This window comes from Callithrix jacchus, chromosome 16 (genome assembly GCF_049354715.1).
Source record: "Callithrix jacchus isolate 240 chromosome 16, calJac240_pri, whole genome shotgun sequence".
NCBI lineage: Eukaryota > Metazoa > Chordata > Mammalia > Primates > Cebidae > Callithrix > Callithrix jacchus.
This window is the reverse complement of record NC_133517.1, coordinates 53981455-53995191: the sequence shown is the minus strand read 5'-3', so window position 1 is coordinate 53995191 and position 13737 is coordinate 53981455. Positions and strand designations below refer to the sequence as shown.

The window sequence follows — 13737 nt, the reverse complement described above, 5'->3', positions numbered from 1 at the left end:
CCATCCTGGCCAATGTGGTGAAACCCTGTCTCTACTAAAACACAAAAAACTTCCATGAGGCGGCAAGCGCCCAGAATCTCGGCTACTCGGGAGGCTGAGGCAGGGGAATCACTTAAACCCAGGAGGCAGGGGTTGCAGTGAGCCGAGGTATCACACCACTGCACTGCAGCCCGGGTGACAGAACAAGACTCAAGTCTTTAAAAAGATACCGTGATCACATCCACTATTTTCTATCTTGAAGAACATTTTTGCCTGGCAATAGAAGGTACAGGGGAGGCCTGGGTAACCCACTCCCTGCCGTGCCCCAAGAAGCTAAGGGTGTGTGTGTCACAGGCCCTCACCAGCTGGGCCACGAGTCTAGCTTGGGTCCTCCACCTCCAGAGCTGAGCTTGCCTAGTGCCCAGGGCTTGTCAGAGGTCCCCAGGGGGAGACAGGCCTTGGCTCAAAGCCAATGATTCTCCTTGCAGATGGGCTCAGTGTACATGCATGTGGTCCTCAGAAGAGCTGTCCATGTTCCTTCAGGGGGCAGCCTGTGCCAGACCCCAGCCTCCCAGACCTGCCCACAAGCCTAATTTTTGTATTTTTTTTTTTGTTCTTTTTTTTTTTAAAGCTGGGGTTTTACCATGTTGGCCAGGCTGGTCTGAAACTCATGACCTCAGGTGATCCACCCACCTTATCCTCCCAAAGTGCTAGGATTACAGGCATGAGCCACCACACCAGCCATTTTTGTATTTCTAGTAGAGACAGGGTTTCACTGTGCTGGCCAGGCTGGTCTTGAACTCCGGACCTTGTGATCTGCCCCCATTGGCCTTCCAAAGTGTTGGCATTATGTGCATGAGCCACCACGTATGGCCAGGAACCTGGTTTCATCCACCTCTGGTGAAACATGAGCTCACTTGGTGCCCTCTGGCATCTTTATTCCCATCTCCTTAGGCTGACCCTCACAAGTGCCAGGGCCAGGCTTAGACCAGTCAACTGAGTCAGCCTGCCCTGGAAAACCGGTGGGGGTGGGAGCTTGGGGGTTGGCTAGGCTGAGGGGAGTGAGAGAGAGCAGGCGGAGGGCATAAGTCCGTGGCCAGAGGCAGCTGAGCGTGAGAGATGGAGCATGCTGCTGTCGTGCAGGTACCCTTAGCCCTATTTTGCACTAGGAGATGGATCTGCCCAGGCACACAGGGAGATGGCATGGTGGAACCTGCTGCCCAGCCTCACTGAGGGCGTGCTCCCAGCCTCGCCTCCAGAGCTTGCTGGGTGGAAGCGGACAGCTGCTGCACTCATGGGCCAGTGTGGAAGTAGAGGCCAGGGTGAATCTTGTGGGGCAGGGGACGAAGCTGAGGCCGTCTGGCCCAGGCCCGCCTGACCCAAAGGCCCCAGAACCCCAGCCTTCGATCCTGAGGCTTTGCTTTGCCCCCAAGTCCTGGCTTTCCTGACCTGCTGTCCGTTAGGGACATGTGGAGGGGCTAAGTCCTGCTGTCAGAGGCCTGTGTGGTGGTGCCAGAGCCACAGGGCATCCCAGGACCCCTGACCCACATGAGGGTTGGGAGGCCCCAGAGCCACCTGGCCACTTGCCAGGAGCTTAGGGTCAGGAGGAAAGAGTGAGCCTGTATCCCAGCTGAAGCCGGGGTCTGTGTTTGTCCTGACTGGCCAGGGCTACCCTCCCAGACCTTAAGCTGCCCCATCTAACACTGCCTGCCTGGCGCTGCCCAGCACTGCTGCAGACTTAGCCCAGCAGCTCCTTCTCCTTAGCAGGGGAGAGCACACAGCCACCCAGCTGCCCATGGAGTCCCCACGCACAGCAGGCCAGGGCCCCTGACTTTACTGCGGGGGAGAGGGTCTTTTATGCACACCCCGTATGGCTTGTGCCCCCTAGAGCTGAGATGAGACAGCTGGCCTAGCTGTAGCTGCACGGAGCCACCTGGAAAGCCAAAGGCAGGCCCGGCTCCAGACCAGGCATTGGGCCAGCCATGCCCGTTATCATAAGTTCTGATCATGGCCTTGACCTACAGCCTAACCATGCGGGCACCTGACCAAGACGCCATCTCTTGGGCCCCTCAGAACCAATGTTATAGCAAGGCAGGCTCACTGCAGCAAGGAGCAGGGCTACTACCACAGTGCCTTCTGCCCATGGGAGAGGGAGAAGTGTCCCCACTGGTGGGGTCTCCCCAACCTACTGGAACCTCTCAAGTCCTGCCCCGTGCATTTCCCTGTGCAGGGGGAGAAGGAGCGGTTGGAGACCCTCCCGCAGGAGGGAGAGAGTCGCAGTCCTCAGAGGAAGGGGCACAGGGAGAGATGGGGGCACAAAGGCAGGCAAGGATGGCCAGAGCCCAGCCTACTTCCTGCTGAGCTCCTTGGCCCGGCAGGTGGCAGCCTCCACAGCGCTCATGGTGGCCGCTCGCAGCCCGCCCTGCTCCAGGGCGTGGAGCCCGTAGATGGTGGTGCCGCCCGGGGTACACACATCAGAGCGCAGCTGGGCTGGGTGCTGGCCCTCGTGCAGCAGCATCTTGGCTGTCCCCTAAGGAAAGCATGAGGGCCTGGTGACCAGGGGAGGTGGCACGGCACCCACTGTGCAGCCTGCCCTCACTGCATCCCTCAACCTCAGCCCCAGCTTCTCGAGCCTACTATTTCCCTGCCCACTGAAAGTGGTACAGCCTGGGCCTTCTCAATGGTCCCCGGGAGCCACCCTCACTCACCAGCAGGGTCTGAGCAGCGATGCGGTGGGCCAGGCCACTGGGCATACCCATCTTGACGGCACCCTCAGCCAGGGCTTCGGAGAATGTGCACACCTGTAGTAGCGGCATGGTGGCGGGGGAATAGGTCTCAAAGCTGGGGGGCTCAGAACTTTCAGGAACAAGGCCCAGAGCACTCACTGTCCATGGATGGCCAGAACCAAGGCCTGAGCCCAGGAGTCTGCAAAGGGGCTGGCCCCAAAGATCCCCAAGGCAGTGAAGTTCTGGGGACAGCAGAGCCCCCAGTGGGCCTGGGACCAACCACGCAGGCCCCAAGGTTGGACTCTGAGGGCAGAGGCCATTAGAGGGACTTGGGCAGGCCTCTCTTTACTAAGGGTAGGGCAGGGGACGGACAAGGCAATACTCACAAAGGCCACGCCACTGCCACTGAGGCCAGTGTGGATGTCGATGTAGGCTTCGGGTACCTCCTCACACCGCCCACAGGCCTCCAGCAGATGCTGCAGGAGCTCGGTCTCGCTGCTGCCTACGTGGCGGCCCCGTGTCATCACGATGGCCCCTTCCTGGACCATGCAGGGCAGGTTGGGCAAGACCCGCAGCACCCGTGTGTGTGGGGGCAGCAGCTGGCCAGAAAGAGGTTAGAATCAGGGAGCCTGTGGGACTGGGCCCTGCTGGGCAGGCATCAGCAGGGGCATCAGGAAAGGTCCCCATCAGCTAGCTGCAGGCTCCCGCGGCTGCCTCCCAGGTACAGCACCAGGAGGGAAGCTTAACCTCAGCCATCGCACCCAGCTAGGCCACCTGGCCACCTCTCAGGCTCTCTGGAAGGCTGCCTGCCACCCAAGCTGGCCAGCAGAGCCTAAGCTGGGACCAAGGCCTTAGCCCAAGGGATACTCACCTCCTCCAGGGTGCTCAGAGAGACCCCAGCAGCCACGGACACTAAGATGTGTTCAGCGGTGACCACAGGAGCCACCTCTGCCAGAACAGCTGGCAGGATGTGGGGCTTGGTTGCAAAGATGACGAGCAGGCAGCTCTGCAGCACTTCCTGGTTGGAGTGGGTAGTCCGGCAGCCCAGAGCCTGAGCCAGGGACACCAGGACCAGGCCTCAGGGGCTGTGTGAGCAGCACACCCTCCTCACCACAGCCCTTCCTGCTGGTGGCCACACATTCCCAGGGTCCCAGGGCCTCTCCCATTGCAAGTGTCTAGACCACCCCCATGTCACCAGTGCCCGAGATTCACCCAGACTAGACCTCCTCCTCACAGGCAGTTCTGATGTCAGCACCTCCCCAAGCCCTGAGCCCTCCATCCCATGAATATCCGTGGCCACCATCCCAGCATGCACACACACACGTGCACACGCACGCACTCATGAGCACGCACTCACATACACACATGCACACACAATCACACTCACATGCACATACGAACTCACACGTACACACATACATGCATTCACGAGCACTCACAATGCACTCATGTGCACACACGTACTCACATGTGCACACACGTGGTACACGCACACACACACTTTGCTATGGCTCTCCACAACCTCCCTTTCCCCAGTCCAGACCAGCCAGTCTCCAAACTTCAGCTAAATAAGCCACCCATCCCTGGCTCTGGTAAGTGTCTTAGTTGGACGGGAGCTAAGAGTTATCCTGCGCTCTGTGCTCACTTGGAAGTGACATAGGTTCCTGTCTGTCGGTGCACTGGCCAGTATGTGCTGAGCTTCCACTTTTCCTGGAAAGGAAAAGGAAGAGGGGTTGAAGGGGTAGGGTAGGATGGCAGTGAGGAGAGGGAGGAACTCGCCTGGCCTCTCAGGCTCAGCCACACCTGGCCCATCATGGGCCCCCTTCTGGCCTCAGGAACCCAAACCAGGGATGCGCCATTCACTGGGCCCAGGCACTCAGATCCACTGACTCTACTTGGCAGTCAACGTCCCTGACTGCTGCTGGGTATGGAGGCCAGGAGCTTGCCTCGTTGGTGAGGACACAGATCCCTGGGGCCTCTGCCTCCAGGGAAGGGAAGGCTGCCTGAGGAGAAGAGGCAGTACTTCTAACACCAGGCTTTGGAGGAGTGTGGAGGGTACAAAAGCAGCTGATTTATGGCCACAGAAGGCCCAATGGGGGCCCAGGTTCCTCGGGAGGGAGAGTCTGTTGGGATGTCCACGAAGAGGCTAAATGCCTACTTGGTAGAAACATGCTTTTGTGGAGTACAGGGGTGGGGAGATAGGGTTAGATTTTGGTAAAGTCGAACAGGAAGACAGAAGTGTATACCACAACCTGAACGCAGCTACTAACCATGACAGTGGCAGCCATACACAGCAGTATTAGGCTCAACACTACACATATACATCTAATTACCCTGTACAGCTCTGGGAGGCATGTAATACTGCCGGGTTTCACAGGTAAAACTAAGACCTCATAGGAAGCTATTTTCCGATTCATCATGACTCCTCTGAACCCTGAAATATGGCTGAAGGCAGAGAGCCAAGAGTCACCCAGCTCTCCCCCAGTCTGCAGAAGGGCTTCTAAATGCCTGGAGAAGTATATGATCAGCGCAAACATCCCGGCTATAGAGCCGTGGTTCCGCCAGAGATGATTTTGTCTGTCTCCTCCTCCCACCCAGGGTGCATTCGGCCGTGTCTGGAGGCACTTTTGGCTGTCACAACGTACGGGTGCTACTGGCAAAGGACGAATGGTGTCACTAGAGCCAAGGTGTCTGCGGAGAAGCCCTGCTGTTCCCCAGAGAGGGGCTGGTGCACAGAGAAAACCAAAGGCTGGGAGACATGAACCTGGCTAAGGCCACGCGGCCAGGAAGCCGGCCACGGAAGTGGCACCAAGCCACGTGTAACTCAAATCTTCCCACAGCCACGTGAAAAAATTACGAGCAAACAGGCGTGTCCCCGGCTGAGCCCAGCGCAGCGGAGGCCCGGGTGCCTGGGCGCGCGCCCTCCGCCCCAATCTCTCGGAAGGAAGCCTCCCACGGGGCTGTCCCACGCCAGGCCGCGAGCCGAGCTCCGCGCCGCCCCACCTGCTCTAATGAGGCCCTGCGCGATGGCCCCCGCCATGCGACCGGCGCCCACGAAGCCCACGCGCCGCGGAGCCTGCCCTGTAGCCGCCATCTTGTCGCACTGGCCGCCGCCGCGCTGGCCGCCCATCCACAGGCCGCGCCCCACCCACAGACCTCGGCCCTACCAATGGGACACGCCTCCCCGCCCCCCCCGCCGATTGGCTGCCGGGACCTCACGCTCCGGGCCCGCCCGGCTTTTTGTCCGCTCTCTACTGGTCCGCAAGGCGCGGAGGCTCTGCCTCTCGCTGCTTATTGGCCCGAAAAGGCTATCCCCCCTCCCCTCACTGCCCATTGGCTGAGAGGAACCGAGGGTTGGCGGGGCGGGCGGGGCAGTAGCGCTCGAGCTGCCGGGGTTGCCTGGACCGGTCCCAGGCGCACGTGCGACGAACAGATCTTCGTTTTTCGGAGGGGAGGGGTTGCGAAGCGGATTACGGGGCTGGTCGGGAGCCTGCGGTCCCTGAGGCTCCACCGACCACAGACGGGGGGCCGCGAGGCGGCACTAGGGGCGGAGGCCCAGGTCACAGAATGCTGGCCGGGGCCAGGGGAGGGGCCGACGGGGAGGGGAGGGGGACAGTGGGGGAGCGGAGATGCTCGTCATTGTTTTTGTTTTTTGAGACGGAGTCTCGCTCTATCCCCAGGCTGGAGTGCAGTGGTGCGATCTCAGCTCACTGCACTTATCTCCCAGATTCAAGCGATTTCCCTGCCTCAGCCTCTGGAGTAACTTGGGATTACAGGCGCGGGCCACCACGCCCGGCTATTTTTTGTATTTTAGTAGAGATGGGCTTTCACCTTGTTGGGCAGGCCGGTCTTGAACTCCTGACCTTGTGATCCGCCCGCCTCAGCCTTCCAAAGTGCTGGGATTACAGGCGTGAGCCACCGCTCCCGGCCGTCATTTTAATGATACAAGAAAAATTAGGTTTGAAGATCTGAGTCTGGTTTTGTTTTCGTCGTCCAATCTAAGGCTTCATGTTACAGACGTTTTGTTGTTTTAGTCTGAAGACTTTGGCATTTCCTGAACTCTTCAGTAGTTAAATCCTCTCACTGATTCAACATTTACTGTGCAGTTGCAGCCTCTGGGCCCTGCCCTAGGCCTGGGCAAGACCACCACACAGCAGCAGATGGGACAAGCCAGATCACAGCCTACCGCCCTGTTTGTTGGCAATGGAGACAGAGCAGTCGGCACATGCAGGGGATGGCCAGGGTGTCAAGGCTCTGAAACAAATGACGTGGAGCGGGACAGAAAGCCACCAGGAGGCTGCTTCGGCCACCACAGCCAGGAAATCTGGTGGTGCAAAGCATCCGCTTTGCACTAGCTCTCAGTGCCAGCAGCTGTCTCTCCTGCCACCCAGGATCCTGCCAGCCCCTTCCAAAACAGACCCCCTGGATTTTCTCCCAGGCCAGTGATGGCTTGGGACCAAGTCTGTGGAGGTGAGAGGGGCCAGAGACATCCAGCACCATGCCATCATATATAAGGACAAAGCTCATCATAAACACGTGGACTGAGGCCAGGTGAAGAGGGTTGCTGGCTCAGTGCCCAGGGCCTAGGGGCATTCAGCTTCTCCATCCCATGCCGGGCCGGGCTTCTGAGCATCGGCTGGGAGCCCTCCGCTGACCTGGACATCTAGCCAGCCATGGCTTGTGTCCAGGGCACCTCTCTGCTTTTGGTGGGGCTTCTTCCCACTGCTCCTCACCTGGCAGATCCAGGCGGGCACACAGGTGCCACCCTCTCCAGGAGGCCTTTCCTGAACCCCTGTGTGGGCAGAGCCTTCGTCCACAAAGGACTGTTGCCAGGGGACATATTGTGAAGGAGGCCAACCCACCTCCTGGAGCTCCAGGTCCTGGGGTATTGGCATGAGGGGTGGAGGTCGAGGCAGGGCTCCCAGAAGTTTTCAGACAACACAATCCCAGTAGGGCAGATGGATGCTCAGAGAGGGGCTGAGAAAGTGCCATCAGGAAAGATGTTTTGAAGGCTGGACCATCCCAGCTGAGGCCTAAAGGTTGGGAGGCCTTGGCCCAAGAGGGGGCCAGGCTCAGGGAGGCCTGGAGGACACCTTGGCTTGCCAGACACAAAGGGACAGTGACATATGAGGTGAGTGGTCGACTGGGCACCAGACACAGGTCTGGACTTGGTGCTGGGACAGGGAAGACACACCACTGCTGCCTGAATGAACAAAGGAAGAAATGAAGCAACAGACTCAGCCTGTAGTCAGAAGGCATTGTGTGCTTGAAGACTCAGCCTGTAGTCAGAAGGCATTGTGTGCATGAAGACTCAGCCTGTAGTCAGAAGGCATTGTGTGCATGAAGACTCAGCCTGTAGTCAGAAGGCATTGTGTGCATGAAGACGGCACAGGGCACCCAGGAGAGAGAGATCCTGAGAAGGGGTGGCCCAGGAACCAGGGAAGGTGTCTGGGTCCTGGGTGTAGTGGACCAGAGGGCTCTGGCCTAGGGGCTCCCGCTGTGTGAGGCACTGAGAAAGAGGGTGGCAGGCAAGCCGGGGCCTAGACCCCAGCGCCACCCTGCCTGACTGAGGCACTTGCCCGGGAACCATTCTGGACTTTGATGTCTCTGAGAATGACCGCGAGCAATGATGCCCACCTCTGGTGGCTGGAGCTGACCTGTCCAGCAGGTACCTGTCCCTCTCTATGGGACAAGGGCAGGTGAGGACCCACACCCAAGCCTGAGAGCCACAGAGATGAGAAGCCAGGCCATGGGAGGCCGGAGCCGCCCAGTCATCAGCTTCCCCTCAGATCCATGCATGGGCCCCACTCAGCTGGCCCACTAGATCAGTTCCCCCAGAGCTCTCAGGCTGAGGAGGGAGGCCTGGGTGAGCCCAGGTTACTCAGGCCTGCAGGTAGCCTCATGTGGAGAGGCTGGGGCTGGCCCTGCCCTGCACATCATTGTCCTGCTGACAGTCCTTGCCAGTATCATTGCTGCCTGCCTGCTGCCCTCCCACATGCGTGCCTTCTCAGCTCCAGCCTCTGCAGCCTTTCCACCCCAGGGAGTCGCCACCTCTCAGGGGCTAAACAGCAAGCAGGAAGACAGTGAGTCTGGGTCTGTCCAGGCTGGGGGCCAGTGCCTGATTGTGGGGGACGGCTCAGCAGAGCTGCCAAGGCCAGGCCTGTGAAAATGCACTTTATTGGATCCCAGGGAGTGGGATGCAGGATCAGAGTGGGCACGCACAGGGCTGGGGGCCTGTGTGGGGAGCAAAGGGCCGGGCCTGCCTGGGCCCTGGTTTCCCTGAGGACCATCATGGAGGCCCCACTGGACAGATGGCTGGGGCTGCAGAGCGGATGGAACATGGGTCCAGGTCGCTGCAATGATACTGGCAATGATGCCCTCAGCTCCTGGCATGGTTGGCAGGTGGTGGCCACGGGGCTCAGCTAGCTGACTGTCTGCAGGCGCCAGGTCCTGCCTTCCAGCTTCACTTCCGGGCCTGCTCGTAGTTGTCAGTGAACCATGCACAGGTCTCCTTCACCGCTGCAGAGGTGGGCAGGTGAGGGCCAAGGGCAGGGAGGGCCAGGGGCGCACGGGAGGAAGTGCGGGGAGGCACCTCAGCCCTGCTCTGGTAGGGAACATGGGGGAGGGGGTGGGGGAGGCCACCAGGTGTGGGGGGGCACCAAGTGGAGGGCTGTGGGGCGGGGGGCACCAAGTGGAGGGTTGTGGGCGGGGCTCACCCTGCTTGAAGGGTGTGAACCGGAAATCGGGCAGGTAGGTCCTCAGCTTGCTGTTACTGGCTGTCTTCTTAAACTGCCCATCCGACTTGGTTGTATCAAACTGGACTCTTTGTCAAGGCCACAGCGAGAGGAGCACCTCCACTCCCAGCCCCCGCAGCTTGCCCTTGAACCTCTGCCATTCCCAGGGGAAGCATAGCAGAACCCCTCCTCCTGCCAGGGTGAGTGTCCTCCCTTCAGTATCTCACCCATGTTGGCCCTATACTGGGAGGCCGCTGAGCCCACCCAACCCCCAGCGCTGGAGCCAGAGGATACGGTGACCTCCCCGTGGAAGTCCATGGCCTCCACCACGGCCTCGGCTGCCTCCCTGATGGTGACCTCATCTTCCTCGCCCACTGCAGGGAGCCACTGCGTCAGGCCTCCCGTTGCTGCCGCCCAACTGCCCATGAATATTCCTGCTCTCACCCTTCAGCCAGCCTCCCAGGACAGCCATGGATCCTGTCCCACCATGGAGGAAGGGGGCTGGGGACCGTGGTGCCCACCTGAGAGGATGATGGGCTCCACCTCATTGTACTCCCGCAGGACCCAGATAACAAGCTGGGCTAGGTCCTAGAGCCAGACAGGCAGGGTCAGAGACCACGGAGATGGCCACAAGTCCCCTCTCCCAAATGCTCCTGCCGGGGAGTCCACACTCCTGTTCTTGTTCGGTAGGGGCTCAGCCTGGGGACCAGGGGTCCCTCCTTTCTCCCTCCAAGCTCAGTGACACCAATGACTTCTGGAAACATGAGCCTATGGGGCCTCCATGAGGACCAGAGATGGCTCCTCTAGCTCAGCCCAGTCTCCTGATCCCAGGCTCCCTCCTGCACCGCCTCCCCTACAGACCAGCAGGGGCAAGCCCAGGGCTCACTGGGGCAGGTTCTCTGGGGAAAGCTGTGCCTTCCTTTACGCACCAGTGAGTATATGAACTGCCTCCGCGGCTTCCCTGTACCCCACACCGTCAGGGCCGAGCCACTGCCTGCAGATTCGGGGAGGGAGCAGGTGTCAGAGGCGCTGGATCACCTCCTCCTGAGCTGAGCCCAGGTACCCCCGACGGGGTGGATGCACTCACTCTTGGCCAGGTGCACCTTGTGGATGAGGCCAGGCAGCACATGGCCATCCTCGATGTTGAAGTTGTCATGGGGCCCGAAGACATTGGTGGGGATGACAGCGGTGAACGTGCAGCCGTGCTGCTGGAAATAGGCCCTGCGGAGGCACAGCGTCTTCTGCCCTCGTCCTAGGACCACGATCCCACCCAACGCTGCTGCTGGCCCCTTACTGAGGCTGGCATGAAGACCCGACCAGGCTGGCCCCACCCGCCCAGGGGGCCCTCTCCCCAACTCCTGGCTGGGCCTCAGCAGGACGGGTGTGAGGACCTGTTCTGCACGTCGATCATCCTCTTGGCATAGGAGTACCCAAAATTGCTGCTGTGGGGCGGCCCATTGTGGATCTGCGAGGGCAGGCGGGAGAGGCAGAGGCTGCTACTTCCAGGCCCCGCCCACAGGCCCCAGGCCCCGCCCACAACCCGGCCCCACCCCTCACCATGGTCTCATCTATGGGGTAGGTAGTCTTGTCAGGGAAGATACAAGTGGACAGGCAGGATACCACCTTGCGGGCGCCCACCTCGAAGGCAGAGTGCAGGACATTGTCATTGATGTGCACATTTTTCCTCTGCAGGGGTGAGGCAGGAACAGATCAGCCTTCCCAGGTCGGATCCTAGCCTTGGCCTTTCAGACGTGGCAGGACCCAAGCCTACTTACACTTTTTTTTTCTTTTTTTTCCCCCCTCTGACTTTATTTTAACAGCACTAAGCCTACTTATCCTAACTGCTTGGGGACAAGGAGAGGCTCTTGGGCTTACAGACACCACTACTCTCCACCACAACAAGGCTGGAGGAGGGGCTGGCTCTGCCTTCCGGGTGTGAGGAGAGAACCACACCCCCAGCTCAGGGATGGGCCCCACCCAGGAGGCTGTAGAGGTCAGGGCAGGTAGTGGAGGCTGGGAAGGAGCCCAGAGGGCCCAGTCTGGCCCTGGGCTGGGCTGGGGCTCCCACTAAACGGGGAACAGGGCAGTCTACTTCCCCCACCAAGCCCCACTTCCCTTGCATGAAATGGACAAGGCATGGCCGGAGCATGGGGAGTGGTCTTGGGAGAAGGGAGAGGTGGTGGCCAGGCATCCTGCTGAGAAGGCTGAGATACAGACAAGGAGGCTCTGGGCAGAATCTGGTCTGAGCCTCTGCTGACCCATGCCTTGTACAAGCCAGCTAGGGCAATGCTGCTGCCCAGAGAGACCTGTGGGGCCAACCCTGCAGGGCACAGCTAGCCAGGGCAGGGCCCTTACACCACGCCCCCCTTTCCCCAGGCACAGGACGAGATGCACGGAGTGCAGTTCGCACCACTGTACCCCAGAGTGTGTGGTGGGCCGGGTTCAGGGGAGCTGGGCCAGCACAGCCCTGGGAGCCAGAGGCTCTGGAAGCCCTGGGGACTCATGGGGTAGGAACCAGCTCCCATTCCTATGGTGGCTGCTGGCTCCTTTCAGCTTCCCAATGCCGCTGGTCAGCTCTACGGCTTTTCCTACTGGGCCAAGTGCCCCAGGCCAACCTGTATGCCACTCTGTCCACAGCACCTCAGGGGCTGCCCCCACCAGGCTGTGCCAAGCCCTGGTCCTCAGGGACTTCCTGGGGTGGGAATGTGGGCCTGTGAGAGTGGGAAGCCCACCAGGAAGTTCCCAGAACCTGGGATCCTGGTTTCTAGCGATTGCTGGGGCCACCCTCACTTACCCAGAAGTCCAAATTGTATTTGATATTCCGGAACAGGCCCCCCACCATTGCAGCAAGATGGATGACGTGCGTGGGTCGGACCTTCTCAAACAGGGTGCGGGTCTGTGCTGCATCCCTGGAGGGAGCCAGGCTGTCAGGAGGCTCTGGAGGGAACCAGCACCCCAGGGTTGGGTGCGAAGTGCAGGACTGGGTGGGACTATGGCAGGAGGGACAGCCAAAAGGGAGGGTGGCCCCAGGGCCTGGCTGGTGTGAGGGTGCAGGCTTCTGGGAAGAGATGGGAGGATGTTTGCCTAGGAACACACCCAAGAACACCAGGCAAGGCCAGCCACCTGGCAGGGAGGACCCAGACACACAGCTACTGCTAGACTCAGGAACAGGCCCAGCCTGGAGCTGTTAGTTCTGGGGTGCAGGGTAGGATGGGGAGGAAGGGCTGATCTGGGGATGGGCTCTCTCACGTGAGATCGGCGTCCTTGGAGGAGACAAACACCCAGTCCTCTCCAGGAAGGCCAGCTCCATCTGCTACCACCTTCTGGATGGCTTTGCCCACCAGCCCAGAGCCCCCTGTCACTAGAATCCGCATGGAACCCTGGGGTTCTGCCATGTCAGCTGCACCTGTAGTGTCAAATAATGGGAGGCTGAGGCCATCATGCTCCCATCCTTTGGAGCCCCACTCTTCTGGGGCAAATGGTACAGAGTGAAGCCCTCATGGAGGGGACGTAGTCCACTGGCAACCAGAAAGACCCAACTGGACCGAGGCACCCCCCTCGTCGCAGCCCTGTTCCCCAGGGAGCCCTCAGGCTACAGCGCCACAGGGGTCCTGAGCTACCACTCAGCCTAGAGCAGGTGGTCCCAACCCACTGGGCCAAGAAAAGGTCCATTATACTCCCCTCTGGCTGACAAGAAGGGAGGCAGACAACTTTGGGGCTGCGGCCCCTGGAGCAGGTCGCAGCCAAAGCCCGCATGCTAGGGACAGGCAAGAGGCGACGCCTGTGTGCAGCCCATGCCCACTCCAGGCAGGCTGGTCCGGGAGAGCCAGATTCCTCCGGGGCAGGACAGGCCTCCGGACACAGCCACCCTCATGATCCTCTCCAGGGAGCCGGAAACCTAGTGGGGCTCCGCGGCAGGGCTCCAGGGCCAGCCCTTATCGGAGGGGTCCCTGCGCAGGCATCGCGCGGCTCCCCTGCACTCCGGGAGACTCCACCGCGGCCGAACCGCCTACCACGGCCCCAGGTCGACCCCACGCCCCTCGATTCCAGACCCCCCACAGCATTCCCTGACTCTCACGGAGCATCCAGGGCCCAGACCGCAGGTAGGTCCCGTGCCACCTCACCTGCGTCCCGCCCCACCTCCGGCTTCCCAACAGCAGCTTCCGGCCGGGTGCGCTCCGAGTTTGCGCAGCGCCAGGTGGGAGGCGGGGCGGGCACTCTGGGAAATGGAGTCCCGGCGACCTGCAGCGTCCCGGGCGCTGCCGGGACATGGAGTCCGCGGCCGCAAAGCTGCCTGG

At 60.6% G+C, this 13737-nt stretch overlaps 2 protein-coding genes across 14 annotated transcripts; both read right to left on the bottom strand.

The window, feature by feature from the left end:
• Window positions 1–706: 706 nt before the first annotated feature.
• PYCR3 (pyrroline-5-carboxylate reductase 3) lies at window positions 707–5810 on the bottom strand. Its single transcript, XM_008983076.3, has 6 exons — window positions 5709–5810; window positions 4351–4415; window positions 3577–3756; window positions 3092–3304; window positions 2688–2780; window positions 707–2509 (listed from the first exon to the last, which is right to left on the bottom strand). Exons 1-6 carry the CDS (start codon window positions 5797–5799, stop codon window positions 2327–2329), a joined length of 825 nt encoding a protein of 274 aa, XP_008981324.3. The 5' UTR covers window positions 5800–5810; the 3' UTR covers window positions 707–2326.
• Window positions 5811–8863: 3053 nt separating this feature from the next.
• GFUS (GDP-L-fucose synthase) lies at window positions 8864–13604 on the bottom strand. Of its 13 annotated transcripts, none has more exons than XM_054246546.2 (11): window positions 13518–13604; window positions 12689–12845; window positions 12234–12376; window positions 10997–11125; window positions 10831–10904; window positions 10527–10660; window positions 10369–10433; window positions 9961–10027; window positions 9734–9813; window positions 9422–9521; window positions 8864–9224 (listed from the first exon to the last, which is right to left on the bottom strand). In XM_054246546.2, exons 2-11 carry the CDS (start codon window positions 12747–12749, stop codon window positions 9169–9171), a joined length of 909 nt encoding a protein of 302 aa, XP_054102521.1. In that variant the 5' UTR covers window positions 12750–12845; window positions 13518–13604; the 3' UTR covers window positions 8864–9168. The 13 variants fall into 13 exon arrangements, with proteins under 13 accessions (XP_054102521.1, XP_008981316.3, XP_078209102.1 ...); XM_008983068.5 differs by having other exon boundaries at window positions 12234–12348; XM_078352976.1 differs by having other exon boundaries at window positions 11078–11125; window positions 12234–12348.
• Window positions 13605–13737: the final 133 nt, after the last annotated feature.

Coding starts and splice junctions, on each gene's coding strand:
- PYCR3 (XM_008983076.3), bottom strand. CDS start 5,799: ATGGCGGCTACAGGGCAGGCTCCGCGGCGCGTGGGCTTCGTGGGCGCC. Junction 3,305..3,576: donor CTCTGAGCACCCTGGAGGAG/GTGAGTATCCCT, acceptor CTTTCTGGCCAG/CTGCTGCCCCCACACACACG. Junction 2,510..2,687: donor TCGCTGCTCAGACCCTGCTG/GTGAGTGAGGGT, acceptor TGCTTTCCTTAG/GGGACAGCCAAGATGCTGCT.
- GFUS (XM_008983068.5), bottom strand. Junction 10,434..10,526: donor CAAGGTGCACCTGGCCAAGA/GTGAGTGCATCC, acceptor CCGAATCTGCAG/GCAGTGGCTCGGCCCTGACG. Junction 9,225..9,421: donor GTTCACACCCTTCAAGCAGG/GTGAGCCCCGCC, acceptor CCACCTCTGCAG/CGGTGAAGGAGACCTGTGCA.